General features: G+C 59.1%; 1 protein-coding gene across 2 annotated transcripts; it reads left to right on the forward strand.

Moving 5' to 3' along the window:
• Positions 1–527: 527 nt before the first annotated feature.
• On the forward strand, positions 528–12,616 carry PITX1 (paired like homeodomain 1). Of its 2 annotated transcripts, XM_070234284.1 has the most exons (4): positions 528–741; positions 6,360–6,596; positions 8,843–9,075; positions 11,060–12,616. In XM_070234284.1, exons 2-4 carry the CDS (start codon positions 6,428–6,430, stop codon positions 11,600–11,602), a joined length of 945 nt encoding a protein of 314 aa, XP_070090385.1. In that variant the 5' UTR covers positions 528–741; positions 6,360–6,427; the 3' UTR covers positions 11,603–12,616. The 2 variants fall into 2 exon arrangements, with proteins under 2 accessions (XP_070090385.1, XP_023473437.1); XM_023617669.2 differs by lacking the exon at positions 528–741 and having other exon boundaries at positions 6,006–6,596.
• The last annotated feature ends 5,358 nt before the right edge of the window (positions 12,617–17,974 follow it).

The raw sequence follows: 17,974 nt of genomic DNA on the forward strand, positions 1-17,974 counted from the left end.
CCCCATACACAGAGAAACCCTGGAGTTCGAAAACCTCCTGGGCTGCCAAGCTCTGCGCAGCGGACTGGACTCTCCCTGCCAACATGCAACGCCAGCTCCCTCCCGCAGGCTAAGTAGAAAGGGGGAAAGGTCGAATCTCAAAACCCCGGCTTGACCGTCACCTGGCAGGACCCGGGGAAACTCCGACCAGACCCCAACTAAACGGAGGTTGCGCTCGGCCCCTAACGTCCAGGTGGGAAGCTGAGCTCAGGGAAAGAAAGTGCGCCGGGCCCAGGCCAGGACCCGCAGCGGCTTGGTCTGCACGCGGCCGGGCCCCTTCTCCGCACGCGCAGCCCCAGGGTGCGCTCCCTGGCCTCGGGCCCCGGCCACGAGCTGCGCCGACCCCTGACTGCGCCCCGAGGGAGGCCCGGACCCCAAGCCAGCAGGACAGCGCGCCGCCCCCTCCCCGCTGGTCCAGGCGAGAGCCTCGCTTCTCCTCCCCCCTTCCCGCCTCCCCGGCCCGTGTCCCCGCCTTCCCCGCGGGCGTCGGGCGGCGGCGGTGGCGGCGGGAGGAGCGGGCCGAGCCGAGGTAGCCCGGACCTTGCACGCTGGGTTGTAGCGAACCAGCGGGGACCAAAGCTGCGCGCAGAGCCGGAGACGCAGCTGGATCCCGGACCTCAGCCGGAGTTGAAACCTAAGCCAGGGTCCGTGGTGAGCAAGCCCGGAGCCGACGAGCCGCACGCGCAGCGCAGCCCGGGTGCGGTAAGAGTCGTTGGTCTAGGGGCTCTGGGTCTCCGCAGTGTTGGGGCGCAGGGAGGTGGTGGCCCAGTTCCGCGCTGGTTGCTCCAGGCGTATGTGGGGTACAGCCGGTGGCGCGGGACTGAGCGCATCGCGCAGAAGGCCAGGCGCCATCGAGGCAGAGCGAGGAGCTCGTTCCTGTGCCCAGCGCACGGTCACAGCTGCCATGGCCGGGCGCTACCTCGCCTAACCGGTGGGTCCATCCTACGTTTCGGCCCCAGGCAACCCAAGAGGGCAGCAGCCTAGGGGGCGCGGGCCCCAGACCTGCGAAGGGCACAGCCCTGGACGCCCTTCGCAGCCCCTCGTGGCGGCGCGGGCCACTGGGGACCTCTGGGAGAAAGGGCAGGCGAGAGGGCCGCCCGCCGCTCCCCGCTGCGCCCAGGAATGGGGGCCCCAGCACGAGCGGAAGCGCTGGCCCCTCTGCACGTCCGGGGACTTCGGCCTTAGCTTCGCGTCAAGAGGGTATTTTTCCTAAACGAAACCGCTTCATTCGTTCGTTCGTTCGGGCAGCTATGCCTCTGAAAAGCAACAGACATCCGCCAGAGCCCCGGCTCCCTTCGCCGCGGACCCCGACGTCCCGCCGCAGAGCTCGGAAGCGCCCCTAGCCCACGGCGGCCTGCCCTCGCCGGCACGGGTCGGGACTTTCCTTACTCTGAAACCCCAAATGCTCTTCGCAAAATCCAATAAAGACATTCCCGCGGCTTCTCCAGGGTTTGGTTGTTGACGCGGGGTTCCCGAGCACACAGCGGCTTCTCTAGAACCGGGTCTGGGAATTCTGCAATTGACCAGTCTCCTAAATCAGAGCTGATTCCGCCGTGGTAAAGCGAGGGCCCTGAGACCGGGATCCCAGAAATGGGAACCCCAGGCTGGAATCCTGGTTCCAAGGTTTTCCGAATTAGGAATTCCCTTAATCTAAAAATATTTGAGTCCACTTTTCTGAGAAACTAGGGCTCAGGTATTCTCTTGGCGTCTCTGTGTGACAGCCGCCAGGGCCAGAGGGAGGCAATCCCAGGTTGCTGTCCACTTGGCCAAGGATACGGGTCTGGGGTAATGGCAAAAGCTACAGGCAGCAGGGGCACCCAGGAGGGGGTCTTGCTAGCCCCCTACCCTTTCCTCAGCCTGCTTTGGGACTCCTCATCTCTGCTCAGAAAAGGAGAAGACATGGACTGGGGCATGGAGACCAGGCTGCCTGGACTCTAGGATATAGAGGCGGCTTTTGTTGACCTTCGAGCTAGGCTCAGAGTGCCCTTCTCTCAAGAAAGCAGCTGCTGGGAAGAGGAGGCTGTGGAATAGCAAAAGCTGACTCTCTGCTCCCCCGTTGTGTGACCAGCCGCTGCCACTTTCCTAGCCTTCTCTCCCCGTCGGCTCAGCCACTCTCAGGAACCAGAGGGCGACCAGTGGACTCAGATGAGCCACAAGCCAGGAGGGCGATGGGCCCTACCAGCTGCCGACAGAGTTCCGAACCCCATGCTCCCACCGTCGCCTCACTCAACCATCCTGCCTGAACACATCCAAGCTTTCCCCACCAGGACAAGCTGGGGAACCCCAAATGACAGGACACCTCAGGCTGGGTCCTCAGGAGCCCAAAGAATCCCGTGAGATTGTTCCTAGCCCTCCCCCCCCCCGCCCCCCGCCCAGGACCCCCTACCTGAGCACCTCTTTTCCTGTCACCCAGTAATTGCCTGTATTCAAAGAAATAAGAGTTTTTATTGGGGAGGGGGTGTTAGATCAGGCAGAAGGAGGTAGGTGGTCCCGACTGCACTCCCAAAACTGGGTTTTCTAGTTTGAACTTCTCCACGGCCTAAGAGGCTTAGGGCTGGAATGTCCCAGAGAGTCATGGATGGCCCCGAGGGCAAGCCATGGCACATTCCTTCCCTTTTCCTAAAATTGGTTGATTCTTGTGCAAAGATTAAGGCAGGGCACCCCCACGGGTGGGCAGAAGGATGCCCCCCATGAGGACCCTCCAACCACCCTTCCCAAATAAAATTCCTAAACCATTCTGGGGCACAGAGTCTGTTTTGAGGGAGCCCAACCTCAGCAAGGGTCCCTACGGTGACTATTTCAACCCCACAACAGCACAGGCTCCTCCACTCAGCCCAGCCAGGACTCTAAGCCCCAAATTTCCTGAAAATCACAGAATCATCGCTGGCATTGTGTGGCCTGGAGGGATGGGGACTAGGGCACATGGTTCCAGCTCCAGTGAGCCCCCTTCTCCCCTCCTCATGTCCCGTTGTCAGGTGAGCTGGAGGCTGAAATAGCAAGCAGACTGCTGTGTCCCATGTCAGACATGGGAACTGAGGCACAGTGCAGGTCAAGCCCTGCCCAAGGTCACACAGCAAGGCTGGGGCAACACTGCTCTTACTCCTGAAAGAGAGCTGCCTCCATCCTAGGTGTGTGCTTGTGTGTGACATATCTGTGAGTGTGCAAGAAACCCCTATGCTGCCTGGGATAAGAGCCAACAGAGGGTGTGGCTGGGGGAGAAGAAAGAGGACGCCCAGGTCCCTTCTCCAGCCAACACCCAGGATCAGGCCAGGGCCTCCTCTCCATCAATCCTTCCTCGCCCCCTGCTTATTCAGCGGTGCCCAGGGCCAGTAGAATAGACTCCCCTGGGCAGTCCCCATTGGTCTCAGCCCATCTTGGGGGCTCAGAGTCCCTGGGGATTTGGAGCTTCACCCACAATCGTCTGAGGGCCTTTCCATCCACACAGCAGGCATCAAGATTCCCAAATATAGGGACTCCTGTGACTGCCTGAAGCACTGCCAGGGATTTGGGTCTAGAGGGGCACACAGCAGGTGCTCAATAACTGCATTAAATGTATCAACAGTGACGGATGCAAGCCCCTCAGAATGAATAGCTAGAGCTGCAGGCACAAAACAGTCCTCATCCAAGGAAGGTCTGACTCTTTAGTCCCTCTGGGCAGTGGAGGGCTGCGACACTCAGCCTCTGGAGGGCAGACGGTTCATTCCATGTCCCCACCCAGAGGGGCACTGGCTTCCCACCTTGGCCTGACACTGGTAGGCTTAGAACACACCTCCTATTCCCTACCAGCCGGACTTTGTGCCAAACAGCATCAGCCTTCTGGGACTCCGAGGCCTGGCTGTGTGCTCAGCGCTCCCACGTGTGAGTCCAGTGAGTACATGCGTGTGTGCCCACAGCACACCTGTGTGGATATGCAATGTGCATGTGTGCATGCATGCTCCCAGGCCCTGTCTGTATCTGGGCAGGCTGGGCAGCATGCTGTCTTGTCAGGGAAGGCAGCTACACAGAAGGTGGTGTGGGAGGGGGCACCCCAGCATGCTGCAGCACCTGCACACCTCCTTGAAAGGAAGTGTCTGCTGCCTCAGGAGACTTGGCCAAGAAATGTGGCAAATGATGAGGCTGAGGGCAAATGCTGGGCAACCCTACTTCCCCATGTACCCGTCCCGCCACCCCCACACACACCAAGACTATTTTCTTCCTGGGGGGTCTCAACTTAGAGAAACTTCTCTTTGGGAGGAAAGGACAGGAGTCGCTGAGCCTCGCCAACCCAAGCTCCTGGGATGCATCCTCCCTCTGGCCTCGGCCTCACCCTGCCCCCTGTGGTCACGGGCACTCGGTGAGAGTGGGCCAGACCCTAAGGAACTGTGCCTTCTCCCCATAGCCCAGAGCTGGGGGCCTTGGGCTGAGCCAAGGGAGTGGGGAGCAGGCCTGGTTCCACCTTGCGCCCCCCCCTGCCCCTGCCCCTGCAATCCTCACCAAGCAGCTCAGCCTGGGGCCTGAGTGCCTCCCGCTGATGGGGAGCCAAGGTCAGGGCTGGAAGGCAGTGCCTGCAGAGTGTCCCAGATGCTGACAGCCTGCACAGTCAGTCCGGAGCAGAGACCCCCAGGAGGAGATGAGGATGCACCCAGCCCTGGGGTGAGGCGCTGGGCCTAGAGAGTAGGGCAATGCTTCTCCCCCAGGCTGCTGTCCTGCCCAGCGCTGCTCCTGTCTGGTGGAGCTGGTCAGCAGGTGAGGAGTAGAGGGCAGCCTGGGGTCCAGGTGTGGCCAGAGTAATAGGTCAGGGTCGCACCCTACTACCCCAGCTGTCACCTATTTGCTCAAGACTCTGCGGTCTCAGGGCCAGTTAACAATTGTTGAGCAAAATCCTTCAACAAACTTCACTGAAGTAGGAGGACTCAAGGAGAGGATCATTCTTAGGAGTGGGGAGGGGACCATCATTGCGTGTGCCCATGGGTGGGCCACTGGTGCTGCAGCTTAGCGACCACTATGTGGGAGAGAAGCTCCAAGACCCTAGGCTTCCTGGGCTGCCGCCCACGGCTGAGAAGCTGCAGTCACCTGGCCTGCCAGGCCTGTGCCTACAGCTCTGGGAAGCCGAACAGAGGACCTCGGCCGCTGCAAACCTGCCCTGAAGGGGGCCGAGGCCCACCCCGTGGCTGCCTGGGATTTGGCCTGACCGCTGAAGGTGCAAAACAAGGGGAAAGAGCCCTACAGAAGAGGCTGTGGAGCCTGGCCGCACTCTTGGGGTCTCCTGCTGCACTGGCCAGCGGCCTGGAGCCAACAGAAATGTTTCGTCTGATTAGAAGCCATCAGTTCTATCCCAATCCCGGAAAATTGACTTCGGTGCTGAGGGGAGGCCTGAGAAGCAGCCTTGGGGGAGAGGGTCCAAGCTAATTAGAAGGCAGCATCCGGGGGCCCATTAGAGCGCAGGCTGCTGTCACTCAGCCGGGCTCAGGTCCCGGGAGAAGAGGCCCAGAAAGGAGGGGCCTGCGGCCCCCCGACGAGGACGCTGCTGGGAGCTGCCGGAACGGGCCCCGGGCTCTGCCCCCGCCCTGGCGCTGGCTCGGAGGCGCCCGCTCGCTCGGTGCGATCCTGCTCCGTGAATGTTCACTCATCCTGGGCTGTTCTCGCTGGGGGGGCTGGGGACTTCGAGGCGGCCCAGACAGGAGTTGATTCTGAGAGAAACAAGTCATTTGGGGCTTGAGGTGGGCAAGAGCCGCGCGGGACTTGCAGGCCAGATGCGTTTCTTTTGTGCGGCCGAGGGAGAACTCGGTGTGTCACCGGGAAAGGAGGGAGAGGCGCGGCGAGGCCGCGGGGGGGGCTGGGGGTGGCGGGAAGGTGGCTGCGGAGGGGGAGGGCGCGGGCGAGGCAATGAGGGAAGGAGGGCGGCAGAGAGGGCGCGGCGGCGCGGGCGGCTCGGGGCTGGATTCCGCCCGCGCTCCCTCGCTCGCTCGCTCGCTCCCTCCCTCCCCAGCCCCCTCCCACCCAGGCCCACCCCACCCACCACCCCTGGCGCAGGGACTGCTGGAACCTGGCGGTGCGCGCTGTCGCTTTAAGACAGACTCTGCTGGCGCCGTCCGGAGCCTTAGAAACCGGCCCCGAATCGGGAACCGGAGCCGGAGCCGGGGCCGGGCGGGCGGCTGAGGCCCGAGCGGCGGAGCGCAGCGCGGAGCGCGAAGCCGGGCGCCCGGTCGCGAGAAACCGCTGCCGCTGCCGCCCGCCTGGCCCCGCAGCCCCGGGCGGTCCATGGGGCCAGCGCGGCGTCGTTGCGGCCGCGGGCAGCCCTGGAGGGCAGCCGCTTAGGCGCTGCGCTCTTGTCCCCGCAGGTCGCAGCCAGGGCGGCCGGGCGCGCCCAGCCGCGGCCCCTGGAGCGCCCGCCGCGGTCCGCGCCTCCATGGACGCCTTCAAGGGGGGCATGAGCCTGGAGCGGCTGCCGGAGGGGCTCCGGCCGCCGCCGCCGCCGCCGCACGACATGGGGCCGGCCTTCCACCTGGCCCGCGCCGCCGACCCCCGCGAGCCACTCGAGAACTCCGCCAGCGAGTCGTCCGACACGGAGCTGCCAGGTAAGCGCCGCTCCCCGCGAGGCGCGCACGGAGCCTCCCCGGGCGCAGGGTGCGGGGAGCCGGGAGCAGGGCCTGGCTCCCGCGCCGCGCAGTCAGGCTCCCTCTACGCCCCAGGAGCGTCAGGACCTTTCCTTTTCTCATTCTCGATCTGACAGTAAACGCGGAAATTTACACGAAGCGGAAATTTAGTGCTTTACGAAGGCATTTCCACGCGGTCCCCACGCACCAAGAGACCGGCAGAGGCACGAACCTACAACCAGAGGGTCGGGCTGACAGCCCCTCTTATCAAGAGCAAGTAGAACAGAATTTAAAAAGTTAGGTTTGTGCAGTTGGGTACCGAGGGGCCGCTCGGACCGAAGGATAGGAGCGATCGAGAAGGTAATGGAGTGGCAATCGAGAGAAAGTGCCCACACAGAGAGGGGACAAACACCCCGACAGAGAGTGGGCGACAGATTGAGGGGAGAGACCGAAGAGAAGGGGTGGCTGGAAAAGTCAGATATGCAGACTGGAGGGAAGAAAAACAACCTCAAGTAAAAGGAAGACAGAGAGGACAGGGAGGGCGAGAGGGCCAAGGGGGGCGCCCGGCTCCGGGCAGGACCCCCTAACCGAGGGCTCCCGGCCCCACGTGCGCCGCCGAGGCCCGGAGCCGCCAGGCCGCCCAGCCAGAGCCCCGACCGCGCTGCCTTTTTGTGCGAGCTTTCCCTCCGGCCGGCCGCGAGTCGGGCCAGCGGGTGGGCTGCGCGGCCGCGGGACGGCTAATCCCCAGCCCCGCCGGCCTCCCGGTCTCCGAAGGGCTCCCGCGCTCGCCGTCCTAACTCGGCGTGGCTGCCGGGCTCCCCACTCCCCAGGCCATGCGCGCCTCTTCTGCCTTCAATTCTTAATCCACCGCTGAGTGCTTCTCTACGCGTTTTTAATCTCTATTTGTTTCTGTTTTGCATCCCTAAGTGACTTTCCCTAAGAGGTTCTGTTTGCTTGGTTAAAAAACAATCAACGCTGGACTGTACTTTTGTTTTCAGAAGTTTTAAGCCTGGCCTTTGGTTGGTTTTTATTTTTAAAACCCAGAGAAATACACAGATTTCTTTTTAAAACCAAACCTATGAGGATAAATGTAAAAATTAACTGTATCTTTCAATATAGAAAGAATTACTATACCAGGTATATTTCTCTGGAATTTAAAATATCTACGTGCAACATGTATTCTTCGGGAGATTTTTAAAAGTCAATCCAAAATGGCGCGTTTCTCCGGGATTTTCTCAAAATCCACTTATAGCGGTGTTATTTTGGGAATTTAAGTTATCTGACTATAGAGTTGTATTTCCCTGGGATTTAAAAATTATCTCTAGAAGGGCATTATTGGGAAAGGGTTAAAAAAAATCTATCCACAACAGTACATTGATTTTTTTTTAATCCCAGAGAAATAAATGCCTGTGTCTCCCTGAAGTTTATACACGTACAGCACTGTATTTAGTTAGGGGTGTGTTTGCAGGGAGGTTTCTGACTTCTTAATTTGCATTTGCTCTGTGTTCCTACCTGCCTATTTTTAAAGAATTTGTGGCCCTTTCTATGCTTTTAGGCATAGAGCTAGGGGCTTCTCTGGGCTTCTGTGTTTTGATTTTACATTCTTTTTCTTTATGTTTCAATGTTTCTAAGACTGGATGTGTTTTGTGCAGCTTCAAAGAGAGAGGCTAGAGCCCCAGGTCACCTAGACAGAGTCTGTCGGTCTGGGCTGCCCGGGCTGCGGCCCGAGGGATTTTCTGGGCCTTGGGACTTGAGGCCTGGAGCGAAGGCAGAGACCCGGGCTGCGCCGTGCCTGCCCAGTGGGGCTCCCACACAGCCCTGGGGGGAAGAGCGAGGAGGGGCCACTGACCCGCTAGCTTCAGGCCAGAAAGATTTGATCCTAGTTCAGAAAAGCAGAGGTCCCTTTAGATTTAGACCCCCAAGAGCCCGCAAAAAATCTTACATTTGCGGCTGACATCAGCACTAGGGCTCGGGCCTGAGCCGAGCTGCGAGAGCAGGCCCTGCTCAGCCAGGAACCGAGGCCCGCGGCTCTGACTCCTGGGCTCGTCTCCGGAGCACCCCAGACCAGAGGTGACCAGGCGCCCGGCGGGCTCTCTCCAATGGGGACAATTCCAGGGCCCCTGGCGGGAGGGCTTCCAGCGCTGATGGCGGGCGCTTCGGTGGAGCCGGGACAGGGTGCAAAAGGGCATAAAGCTGGAGGTGACCGGCCCCCGTCCCGCCTGCTTCAGAGAAGGAGCGCAGCGGGGAACCCAAGGGGCCCGAGGACAGCGGTGCGGGCAGCGCGGGCTGCGGCGGCGCGGAGGACCCTGCCAAGAAGAAAAAGCAGCGGCGGCAACGCACGCACTTCACAAGCCAGCAGTTGCAAGAGCTGGAAGCCACGTTCCAGAGGAACCGCTACCCCGACATGAGCATGAGGGAGGAGATCGCGGTGTGGACCAACCTCACGGAGCCGCGCGTGAGGGTGAGCGCGGGGCGCGCGTCTGCGGGGAGCCGCGCCCGGGGCTACCGGCCGCCTCTGCCGCAGCCCTCGAAAGCTTAGACCTCCGCTCAGACTTTCACGCTTTCTCACCACTCAGACCTTCTCGCTCCCTCCACCGGAGGAGATTCCACCTTAGGCTCCGGTCAGCCGCAGCTAAACCCTTTGGCCGCTAGCACCCCTCGGCTACGGCCGCCTCGGATCCCTCTGCCCCGCATCCTACCTGACTCTCGCGCTCTAGTGCAGCCCCAGCCCAAAGACCTGTGGCCCCAGAGGACTTTCCTGTGCCCCGTAGGACCCAGGGCCCACTCGATGTTACCACCCTAGACCGCGCAGAGGATTCCCCGCCGCTGGGGACCTCGGAGCTGCTGGCGCCTTCCCCTGAAAACGAAAGAGAAAGGCAGGTCCTGCCTGGCAGCCGGGAGAGGCCTGCAAGGTGCCTAGGCTTGAGGGTCTCGAAACTCCCCGGGGCAGTGGTCCCATGCGAGCTGGCTTCTCCAGAATCTCAGGATATTCTCCGCCTGACTGGTCCCCAGCCATTCAGCCAGTCAGTAGCTGGACCCTTTCCCTAATGCCCTTTCCTGCAGGGCTGGGGTCAGGTGAGGGAGGCAGCTCTGGTGGACAAGTGACCCTCAGGCCCAGTCCCTTTGGAGATGTAAGGTCTCCAACCCAAGACTAGACAGGACCCTTCCTCTCCTCACCCTTTGGTTCCTTGAGCAAGGCTTTCCTGCCAGAGCAGCAAGAAAATCATTTCTTCTCTGGGTGCACAAATATTTAATCTGATATTGGGAGCACCTCCCAAGCCAGACCAAAGTCCCACCTGGCCCACAGACTCCCTGCTATAACGCCAGCTCTCACCCCTTCCCAGTCAGGCTGGCCAGCCCGGTGGGACCCGGAGTGAAGACAGCACTCAGTAATCCTGAACTCACTGATCCTGCCCTGGGTTTATGGTGGTTGGGGTGAGGTGGGGGTGGAACCAGGCAATGTCAGTGCCGGGGACTGGAAAAGGCTGAGATACAGAGGTCTGGCAAGCTAGCTCGGAAACTCAGCCCAGGGCTGGAGGAGGGCTGGGGAGGACAGACGGCATGCAGTGCGAGGATAGGTGCGGATCGGCAAGGACAGGGAGTTGGGAAAGAAGTTTTTACTAAATTTTGTGGGAGAAAGTGGAAGGGGAGATTAGAGAGAAACTGGTAGGAAGTGAAAGGAAATTAAATATTTGCAGAGAAACATATTTGGCATATATTTAGGTGGCAGGAAAGAAATATTTAAGTGAGAAGCAAAAGGATCAAGTATTTGGGAAAAATGAAAAACTAAGAGAAACAATGAAGGTCGGATATTTGGAAAGAAGGAAAAAAACTAAATCTTTTGGGAAAGAATCAAAAGGATTAAAAATGGGGGATAAGGAAGAAAATGGACTGTCTGAGGGAGAAGAAAGCGTTCAGATAGTGGGGCGGACCAAACGAAAATAAACATTTGGGGCAGAAATGAGAATATCAAATATTGCCAATAAAGATGGAAACAGACTATTTAAGGAACGAGGAACAGACTGAACCATGGGGGAAGTCGGAGGGTCCTATGTTTCAGGGAAGAAAAATACCTTTTGCATTCGAGGGAGAAGTAAAAGGACCGAATACTTAGGAGACAGATGGGGACCCGTTTGGGGGAGAATACAGAGGATGGACTGGTTGAGAGAGGAAGAAAGAAAACGAATATTTGTTAAAACAAAAGAGGATCCGTACTAGGAGAAGAAAACGGATTTGATTTGGGGAAGAGGATAAGATCAAAAAGGAAAAGACTAATATATTCTGGGGACAGGAAAGGAACTATTATGGAGAGAAGGCAGGGGCGGAAATATCGAAGAAAAGAAACGATATTCAGAGAGGAGGACGCGGCGGAGGGCTGGGGGGTGGAGGTGGAGGGGCCTTCCCGCCCTCGGCAGCCCTGACCCTTCTCCTGCCCCCTCTCCCAGGTCTGGTTCAAGAACCGGCGAGCCAAGTGGCGGAAGCGAGAGCGTAACCAGCAGCTGGACCTGTGCAAGGGCGGCTACGTGCCGCAGTTCAGCGGCTTGGTGCAGCCCTACGAGGACGTGTACGCCGCCGGCTACTCCTACAACAACTGGGCCGCCAAGAGCCTGGCGCCAGCGCCGCTCTCCACCAAGAGCTTCACCTTCTTCAACTCCATGAGTCCGCTGTCGTCGCAGTCCATGTTCTCGGCCCCCAGCTCCATCTCCTCCATGACCATGCCGTCGAGCATGGGCCCGGGCGCCGTGCCCGGCATGCCCAACTCGGGCCTCAACAACATCAACAACCTCACCGGCTCCTCGCTTAACTCGGCCATGTCACCGGGCGCCTGCCCGTACGGCACGCCCGCCTCGCCCTACAGCGTCTACCGGGACACGTGCAACTCGAGCCTAGCCAGCCTGCGGCTCAAGTCGAAGCAGCACTCGTCGTTCGGCTACGGCAGCCTGCAGGGCCCGGCCTCGGGCCTCAACGCGTGCCAGTACAACAGCTGACCGCCCCGCCGGGCCACGCGGGCCGGCGGCCGGCTCGGCCGGGGCGGGGCGCGCGCGGAGGACGCGCGCAGGGCCTGGGCTCGTCGCGCCGCGGAACTCGCGCCTGCGCAGCCCCCTCCTCCCCACCTCCCCTCCTCCGGGTTGGTTTTGTGTTTGCTTTTCTGGACCCCACTCTGCCCTCCAAAACGAGACAAAACAAAGCAAAAAGACGTCGGAGAAAAGTGCCGCGAAAAAACGGATGAGTTGCAATTTCCCTCGGGATGGCGCGGGTGGTGCGTGTTCGCTCCGTCGGGCCCCGGCGGCCACTCCGGGGAGGGAACGCGGCGCGGGCGGCGAGCGCCGAGGCGGGCGGCCCGGAGAGGACGCCCTCGCAGCCCGCGCGCCTTCCCGCCGCGCTGGACCCGGACTGCGGCCGCGCCTGCGAACTGGAGCGTGGAGCCCGGGCAAGCCTGGCCCCGGCCCCGTGCGAACCAGGACGCCCCTCTGAGCTGGGCCCGGCCGAGCGTACCTTAGCTCGATTCGGATCCGAGTTGGAGCGGGCGTTGGGCCGGGGATGACGGTGCCCAGCCTGGGATCCGGGACTCGCCGCGGAGCCGCTCTAGCGGCCCCGGCGCGCCCCGAAGAGCCCTCGCCCGCCCCGCGCCCCGGAGTCCTATTTTAAGGCCACGGAGCCGAGGTTGGCGGTGCGGACGAGGCGGGAGGGTGCGGAAGGCTCGTTTCCGACCTCCAAGAACCCGAGCCTCGGCGCAGGCCCTCTGCTCCGCTCCCGGGCTAAGAGGTCCTGGCGGCGAAATGCCCCCTCCTCACCGCCCGCCGTGCAAGAGTCGAGCCGGGAGAGCTCGGGGCGCGGCCAGGGTCCCGCGCCGCGCCCACTTTGCACACCCGCTCTCCGGCCCGCACCCCTGTTTACAGCGTCCCTGTGTATGTTGGACTGACTGTATAGAATTATAAATCTGTCTATATCGACTTGTCCATGTACGTCTATTAAAACCATAGTACGAGCGTGCTAACCACTGCCGAGCCCTGACTGCTTCCTTCGGCCCAGGAGGGAGGAGGCCAGAAAGGGAACTGCGCCACCAAGGGCCCTGCGGGTAGGAGGAAGGGCCCAGGCAGTCCCCGCCGGTGGGGGTGGGGGGGTGCCCTACCTACTCCCATTTCCCCCCTACCCCCATTTCCCCGTCGCCGTTCCCGACCTGCTCAGCCCATCTCTCTCGGGCGCTGGGAGCCCCCTCTCTGCGCCAGCCCGCTGCTCCCCGCCTGAGCCGCTCAGCTTCTCAGCGCTGCGCGGGCCGCCCTAGCGGAGCCCTCTCCCTCCAGGCTCTTCCCAGGCGGGTTCTGCGGGGACCTTGTCCCCCTGGAGCGTTGGGGTGGGGTCCGCTGAGAGCCTCTTTAGGTCTGGGGTTGCCTTTTCTCCTGTGGGCCCCGTACCCCTACCTTGGAACCCTGCCCTAGCTATTCCAGGAGGACTGAGGAGGCTGGAGCTGCCAGAGTCTCACCAGGGCCTCCCTCCGCCTTTCTGAGCCCAAATCCCACCCTGGGGCACACGGCTGTGCTGGAGAAAGTGTCCATCACACAGAACTCCCTTCTCGCTTCCCTTCCATCCCGACTTACCAGAGGCTCCGGCTGCCCCCACCCTCCCCCAGCTTTTGGAAACTACTGAACAAGACCAGCCTGTAAACTGCCTGTAAAATTCTGCTTCCTTTAAGTAAGTCGCTTCTAATGGCAAAACAAAATGTTTGCAGCTGCAGCGGGGGAGTTAGGAGGGGTCTGTATTGTGCCTTCGAGTCACCTTGTGACGGGGATTGGCACTGCCCTGGAGCTGGACCCAGGCAAGCCCTAGCTGGGAGAAGGGCTCAGCCATGGGCCTGGTCATGAGCTAATAGCTGGAGAGCCCTGTGCACACAGTCTCAAACCAGGTCAACACAGCCTCTGCAGTCAGGAATATTGTCCCTATTACACAGATGAGGGAACCAAGGCTCCGCTACACTATGCAGCCGGGCCAAGGTCACACTGAATCAGTAGCCTTTAGATTCCTAAGCCAGGCATCTTTCCACTGGTCTTCCCACCTTCAGCTGAGGAGCGAGGAACGGTCCTTTCTGGAGGATGGCCCAGCCTGATGCTGGAGGACTTGGAGTGTGGGGTTCTGAGAAGGACAGGGCCAGATTCACAGGCTAGAGGAGGGAGGTGGGGGGAGGGACGGCTGGGGCAGGGGGCTGGAGCCAGACCACCCCTCCCCCAACGGCTCCAGTCCAGAGCTCCGACCCCTCACTCTCTGGAAACATAAACACAATCACATCTGGACTCAGAGTGCCTCCCCCAGCCTCACACATCTGCCAAGGCCAGGGGCCCTGGTCTCAGTTGAGGGCAGGAGGCAGGGAGACCTAGAAGGAGGTGGGACAGGAGGGAAGCAGGAGGCAGAGAGGCCTCTCCTGAGAGTCAGGCCCAGCCTCAGGTGAGAGGAGGCCGAGGAGGGGCTCTGGTGGAGACTCAGCGTGACAGTGGGGCCGCAGGCCAAACATCTGCAGACGCGTGGAAGGGCTGAAGCAGTCCCAGAAAGACCTCGGCAGACATCAGGGGCCACAGCCAGCAAGGTGAGTGTCAGACCCAGCCTTAGACCCCACCCAGTTATTCTGTGGCTGCAGAGAGTATCCAGCCCCTTGGAGCTCCATCAGCTGTGAGATCATCTCTGGAGGAGGGCTGAGGAATACACCGGGCTCTGAAAGCCCAGTCCCCGGAGGAAAGGCAGGGAGTCCTAGCCCCGCTCTGCTTGAAGAAGACTGGGGAGGGGGTGTCATTCATTCAGTCGACATTTACTGTGTTCCTGCCCTGGTGCTAGGGATGGAGCGGTGGAAAACAGACACAGTCCCTGCTCTCATGGACAAGTAAACAAACACGTGTATAATTACAAGCTGGGCTGAGTGCTTTTGAAGAAGAAGAACACAGTGCTATGAGTAAGAAAAACTGAGTCTTGCTTTAAACAGAGTGGACGGGCAAGGCTGTTCTAGGGAGATCGCTCCGCCTCTGTCTTCAGTGGCGAGCGCACTCATTTATTGAGCCCGTTCGGGGTCCAGGGCCCTGTGCTCAGTGTACACTCCTCACTGATGAGCCCCTTTACTTGCACAACAACCCTATGAGGAAGGGTCCTCATTATCCTCTTTCCCTGCTGAGGCCCCTGAGGCTTAAAGAGGTCAGGTCACACAGCAGGAAGTGATAGAGTGGATTTAGACCTGGTCAGTGCCCACTCTCTACCTTATGCACTGGGCTGCCCCGTGCCAAGCACCATGGACAATGGGGGGGGGGGGCGGTATTTGACATTAAAAAGATCATAATTTCTGCTGGTAATACAGGACTGGCCCCCAGGAACTAGAAGAGCAGATTTGATCTCACCTGGTCCTGACAAAGTGACCCCAAAGGGCTGCTGTAGGCTTAGAGAGGCCATGAATTAGGGATAGGAGGGCAAGAGGCTGGGGCCCAATCCTTGTTTACAGACACTGTGGAGCACCAAAGGAAAGCGGGATGAGCCACTGTGCACAACCCCTGGAGTGCCTGGTCATTGAGGGAGAGGAACGGAGTCACCTTTCCTAGCTTTATGGCCCCAGCCAGGCTGCAGGCCTCCCTCTGGCCCACAGCATCCCTGAGCCCAGCATCCAGCATCATCTGGAGAAGGGGGGAGTCACAGCTGGAAGATCTGCCTCCCAGGGAGCACTGCCCAGGGAGTCCAGGCCCTGGAGGTGGCAGTGTGTGGCCCTTCAGCTCCACACGCCTGAGCCTGCTGCTCCCCCTTGAAACAGCAGTGGGGCCTCAGTCACCAAGAGGGCAGTCTGGGAAATGAGAGTGGTTTTTTGCCCATAGACCTCCCCATTTCCTGGGCCAGTTACTTGGCTCTGGCATCCACAGGAACCTTCTGCCGTGGTCTTTGAGAGCCAGGGTTTGAGTTCTGGCTTCACTTCTGAGTCGCCTTGGGCAAGAGACTTAATTAACGTCTCTGAGCTTCTGTCTCCTCTTCCGAAAAAGGACATAACAACAATCACTTCACACAGTTGTTTAAAGGATTAAATGAGATAATGCACATAAAGTGTTAGTGGTGGTGCTGGCATGTAGTAAGTGCTCAATAATTGGTTATTATTGATGAGTATTATTATTATTAAAGTGAGATGTCCTGCCTGTCCTCTTGAAGGCCCTGTTTCCTGTATTCTCCATTAATCTAAGTTTCTCAACAGGTATTTCTGAAAATGTCATTTGGGGCCCAACTTGGTTTTTCCTGCAGCTTTGCTGGGTGTCATGAGAGTGGGTCATGACTGACAGTCCTGCTGACTCCCCCACCCCGCCCCCCTGACTTTCTCAAGTCCATGCCAGGAATCCCATGACCCCAGGAACCGGGGGCCCTTGGTAACCCGACTTGTTGTCCTGTGGTCCAGTTCCTGGGAGACCCACAGGAATGGGGCCCAATCCCTGCTGTCCGCTGGGCCCGGGGAGAGGCAGAGGGCCGGCCTTGCCCTGAGAGGAGCTGCGGGAGCAGAGGGGCACTCACCCCATAACTCTCCTCTAAGGGCTCCCGGCAACGTGGGATGAAGATGCCTAAACTCTTTTTTGTGTTATATCCTCTTATCCATAGCTAACATCAGGTCCTTACTGAGCGCCAGGCCCCACGCAAGCATTTTATAAGAATTAGGGCTTTGCTCCTCACAGAAGGGAGGAGCTTGTTATTCTTAACTGAAGCTCAGAGAGAATCATGGGGCTCACCCGAGATGGCACACAGCACTCAGGCCCTCTGACCGGGGCCCACGCTTCCATCTGCTGCACTATACACTCTCCTGACGTCAATCACATTTGATTTGGGCGGGGGTGGGGAAGTGGGAGTGGGGAAATAAACAAGTTTAATTCATAGCAAGTGGCTGTGCTCAGCTGTGCTCTGGGAGAGAGAAAGAAAAGGCCCCAGGCCCCAGGATATGCCTTCACCAATTGCACTCGGCTGTGTGGGAGAGCAGCAGAGGGCACGGGTGACAGTAGGGACTGAGGAAGCCCTGGGGCACATGCAGCAGAATGGGGTGGGCAGGCAGGGGCCCAGAGAAGCTTCCTGGTGAAGGCAGGGCCGTGGAATAGCAACCATTAAATCTGAACTCCTGTCTCTTTCAGTATTACAAGCTTCTCATTTCCTAGATGGGTGCTTCCAGTCTGCCTCCCTCCAGAAACCCTCCCAGGTTTCCTCCCAGCCCTTGCTGGCCTGCCTCCTTGGCCCTCTCACCATGGGAACCCCATTCTTCACACTCCTGTGTTGCCTTTGCAGAGCCCTGGACCTTGCCTCCCAATTGGCTGGTGTTGCCCAGAGTCGGTGTCCACCTATCAAGGGACTGTAGGGCACCCAGGAGATGCGGCCACCAGAGCCCGGCCAGATTGGAGGGGCTACAATCCCATGAATTAGGACGCTACAGAGGAGTAGGTGAAGGGGCAGGAAGCTGTGTTTGGAGCGAGGTGGAAGCAGAGGGCAGGATGGCCTTCATGGAGGATGAAAGCTGCTCTGGCTGTCTTGGTCATGTGGTCACATGTCTCACTCTGTGCCATCCCCTGCTGTGCACTGTACATGTTTTATTTCTCTTATTAGTTTCATTTTATAGATGAGGAAGCTGAGGCTCAGGGACGTCACATAACTTGTCCAAAGGCACACAGCTTTAGGGACTCAGATCCTAGACAGTCTGACTGCAGAGCCTGTGACTTAACTACTGTGAGCATGGCCTCCTGGGGGCCGGGCACTGGTAGCTGGGCAGGGTCGCTGCAGTCAGAGAGCCAGAACGTAGAGGCAAACAGGTATAAACAGCAACACCTGGAGAAGTGTCTGCACACAGTCGGTGCTCAATAAGTGTTTGCTGAATAAAAGAATTGAGGAGCTGCCTTCCCTTATCCCTCATTCCACAAAACATGTCTTGGCCCTTTTTCCCTCTCCCTACTCCTTTCTCTCCTCTCTCTTGCTTCTTACTCACTCACTTCTCCCTCTCTGTACAGGCAGCTCTTGGCACTGCTTTTAAAAGTGCATCTGAACAACAACAACAAAATACAACCCGATTCAAAAGTGGGCAAAGGACTTGAATAGACATTTCTCCAAAGAAGATATGCAAATGGCCAAAAAACACATGAAAAGATGCTCAACATCACTAGTCATTAGAGAAATGCAAATCAAAACCTCAGTAAGATACCACTACACATCCACTAGGCTGGCTGTTCTGAGCATAGTCGTTGGTGAGGATATGGAGAAATTGGAACTGTTGTGCATTGCTGGTAGGAATGTAAAATGGTGCAGCCGCTGTGGAAAACAGTATGGTGGTTCCTAAAAAAAATTAAACATAGAATTACTTTATGATCCATAAATTCCACTTC

The sequence above is a fragment of the Equus caballus genome, chromosome 14, assembly GCF_041296265.1.
Source record: "Equus caballus isolate H_3958 breed thoroughbred chromosome 14, TB-T2T, whole genome shotgun sequence".
NCBI classification, from domain to species: domain Eukaryota; kingdom Metazoa; phylum Chordata; class Mammalia; order Perissodactyla; family Equidae; genus Equus; species Equus caballus.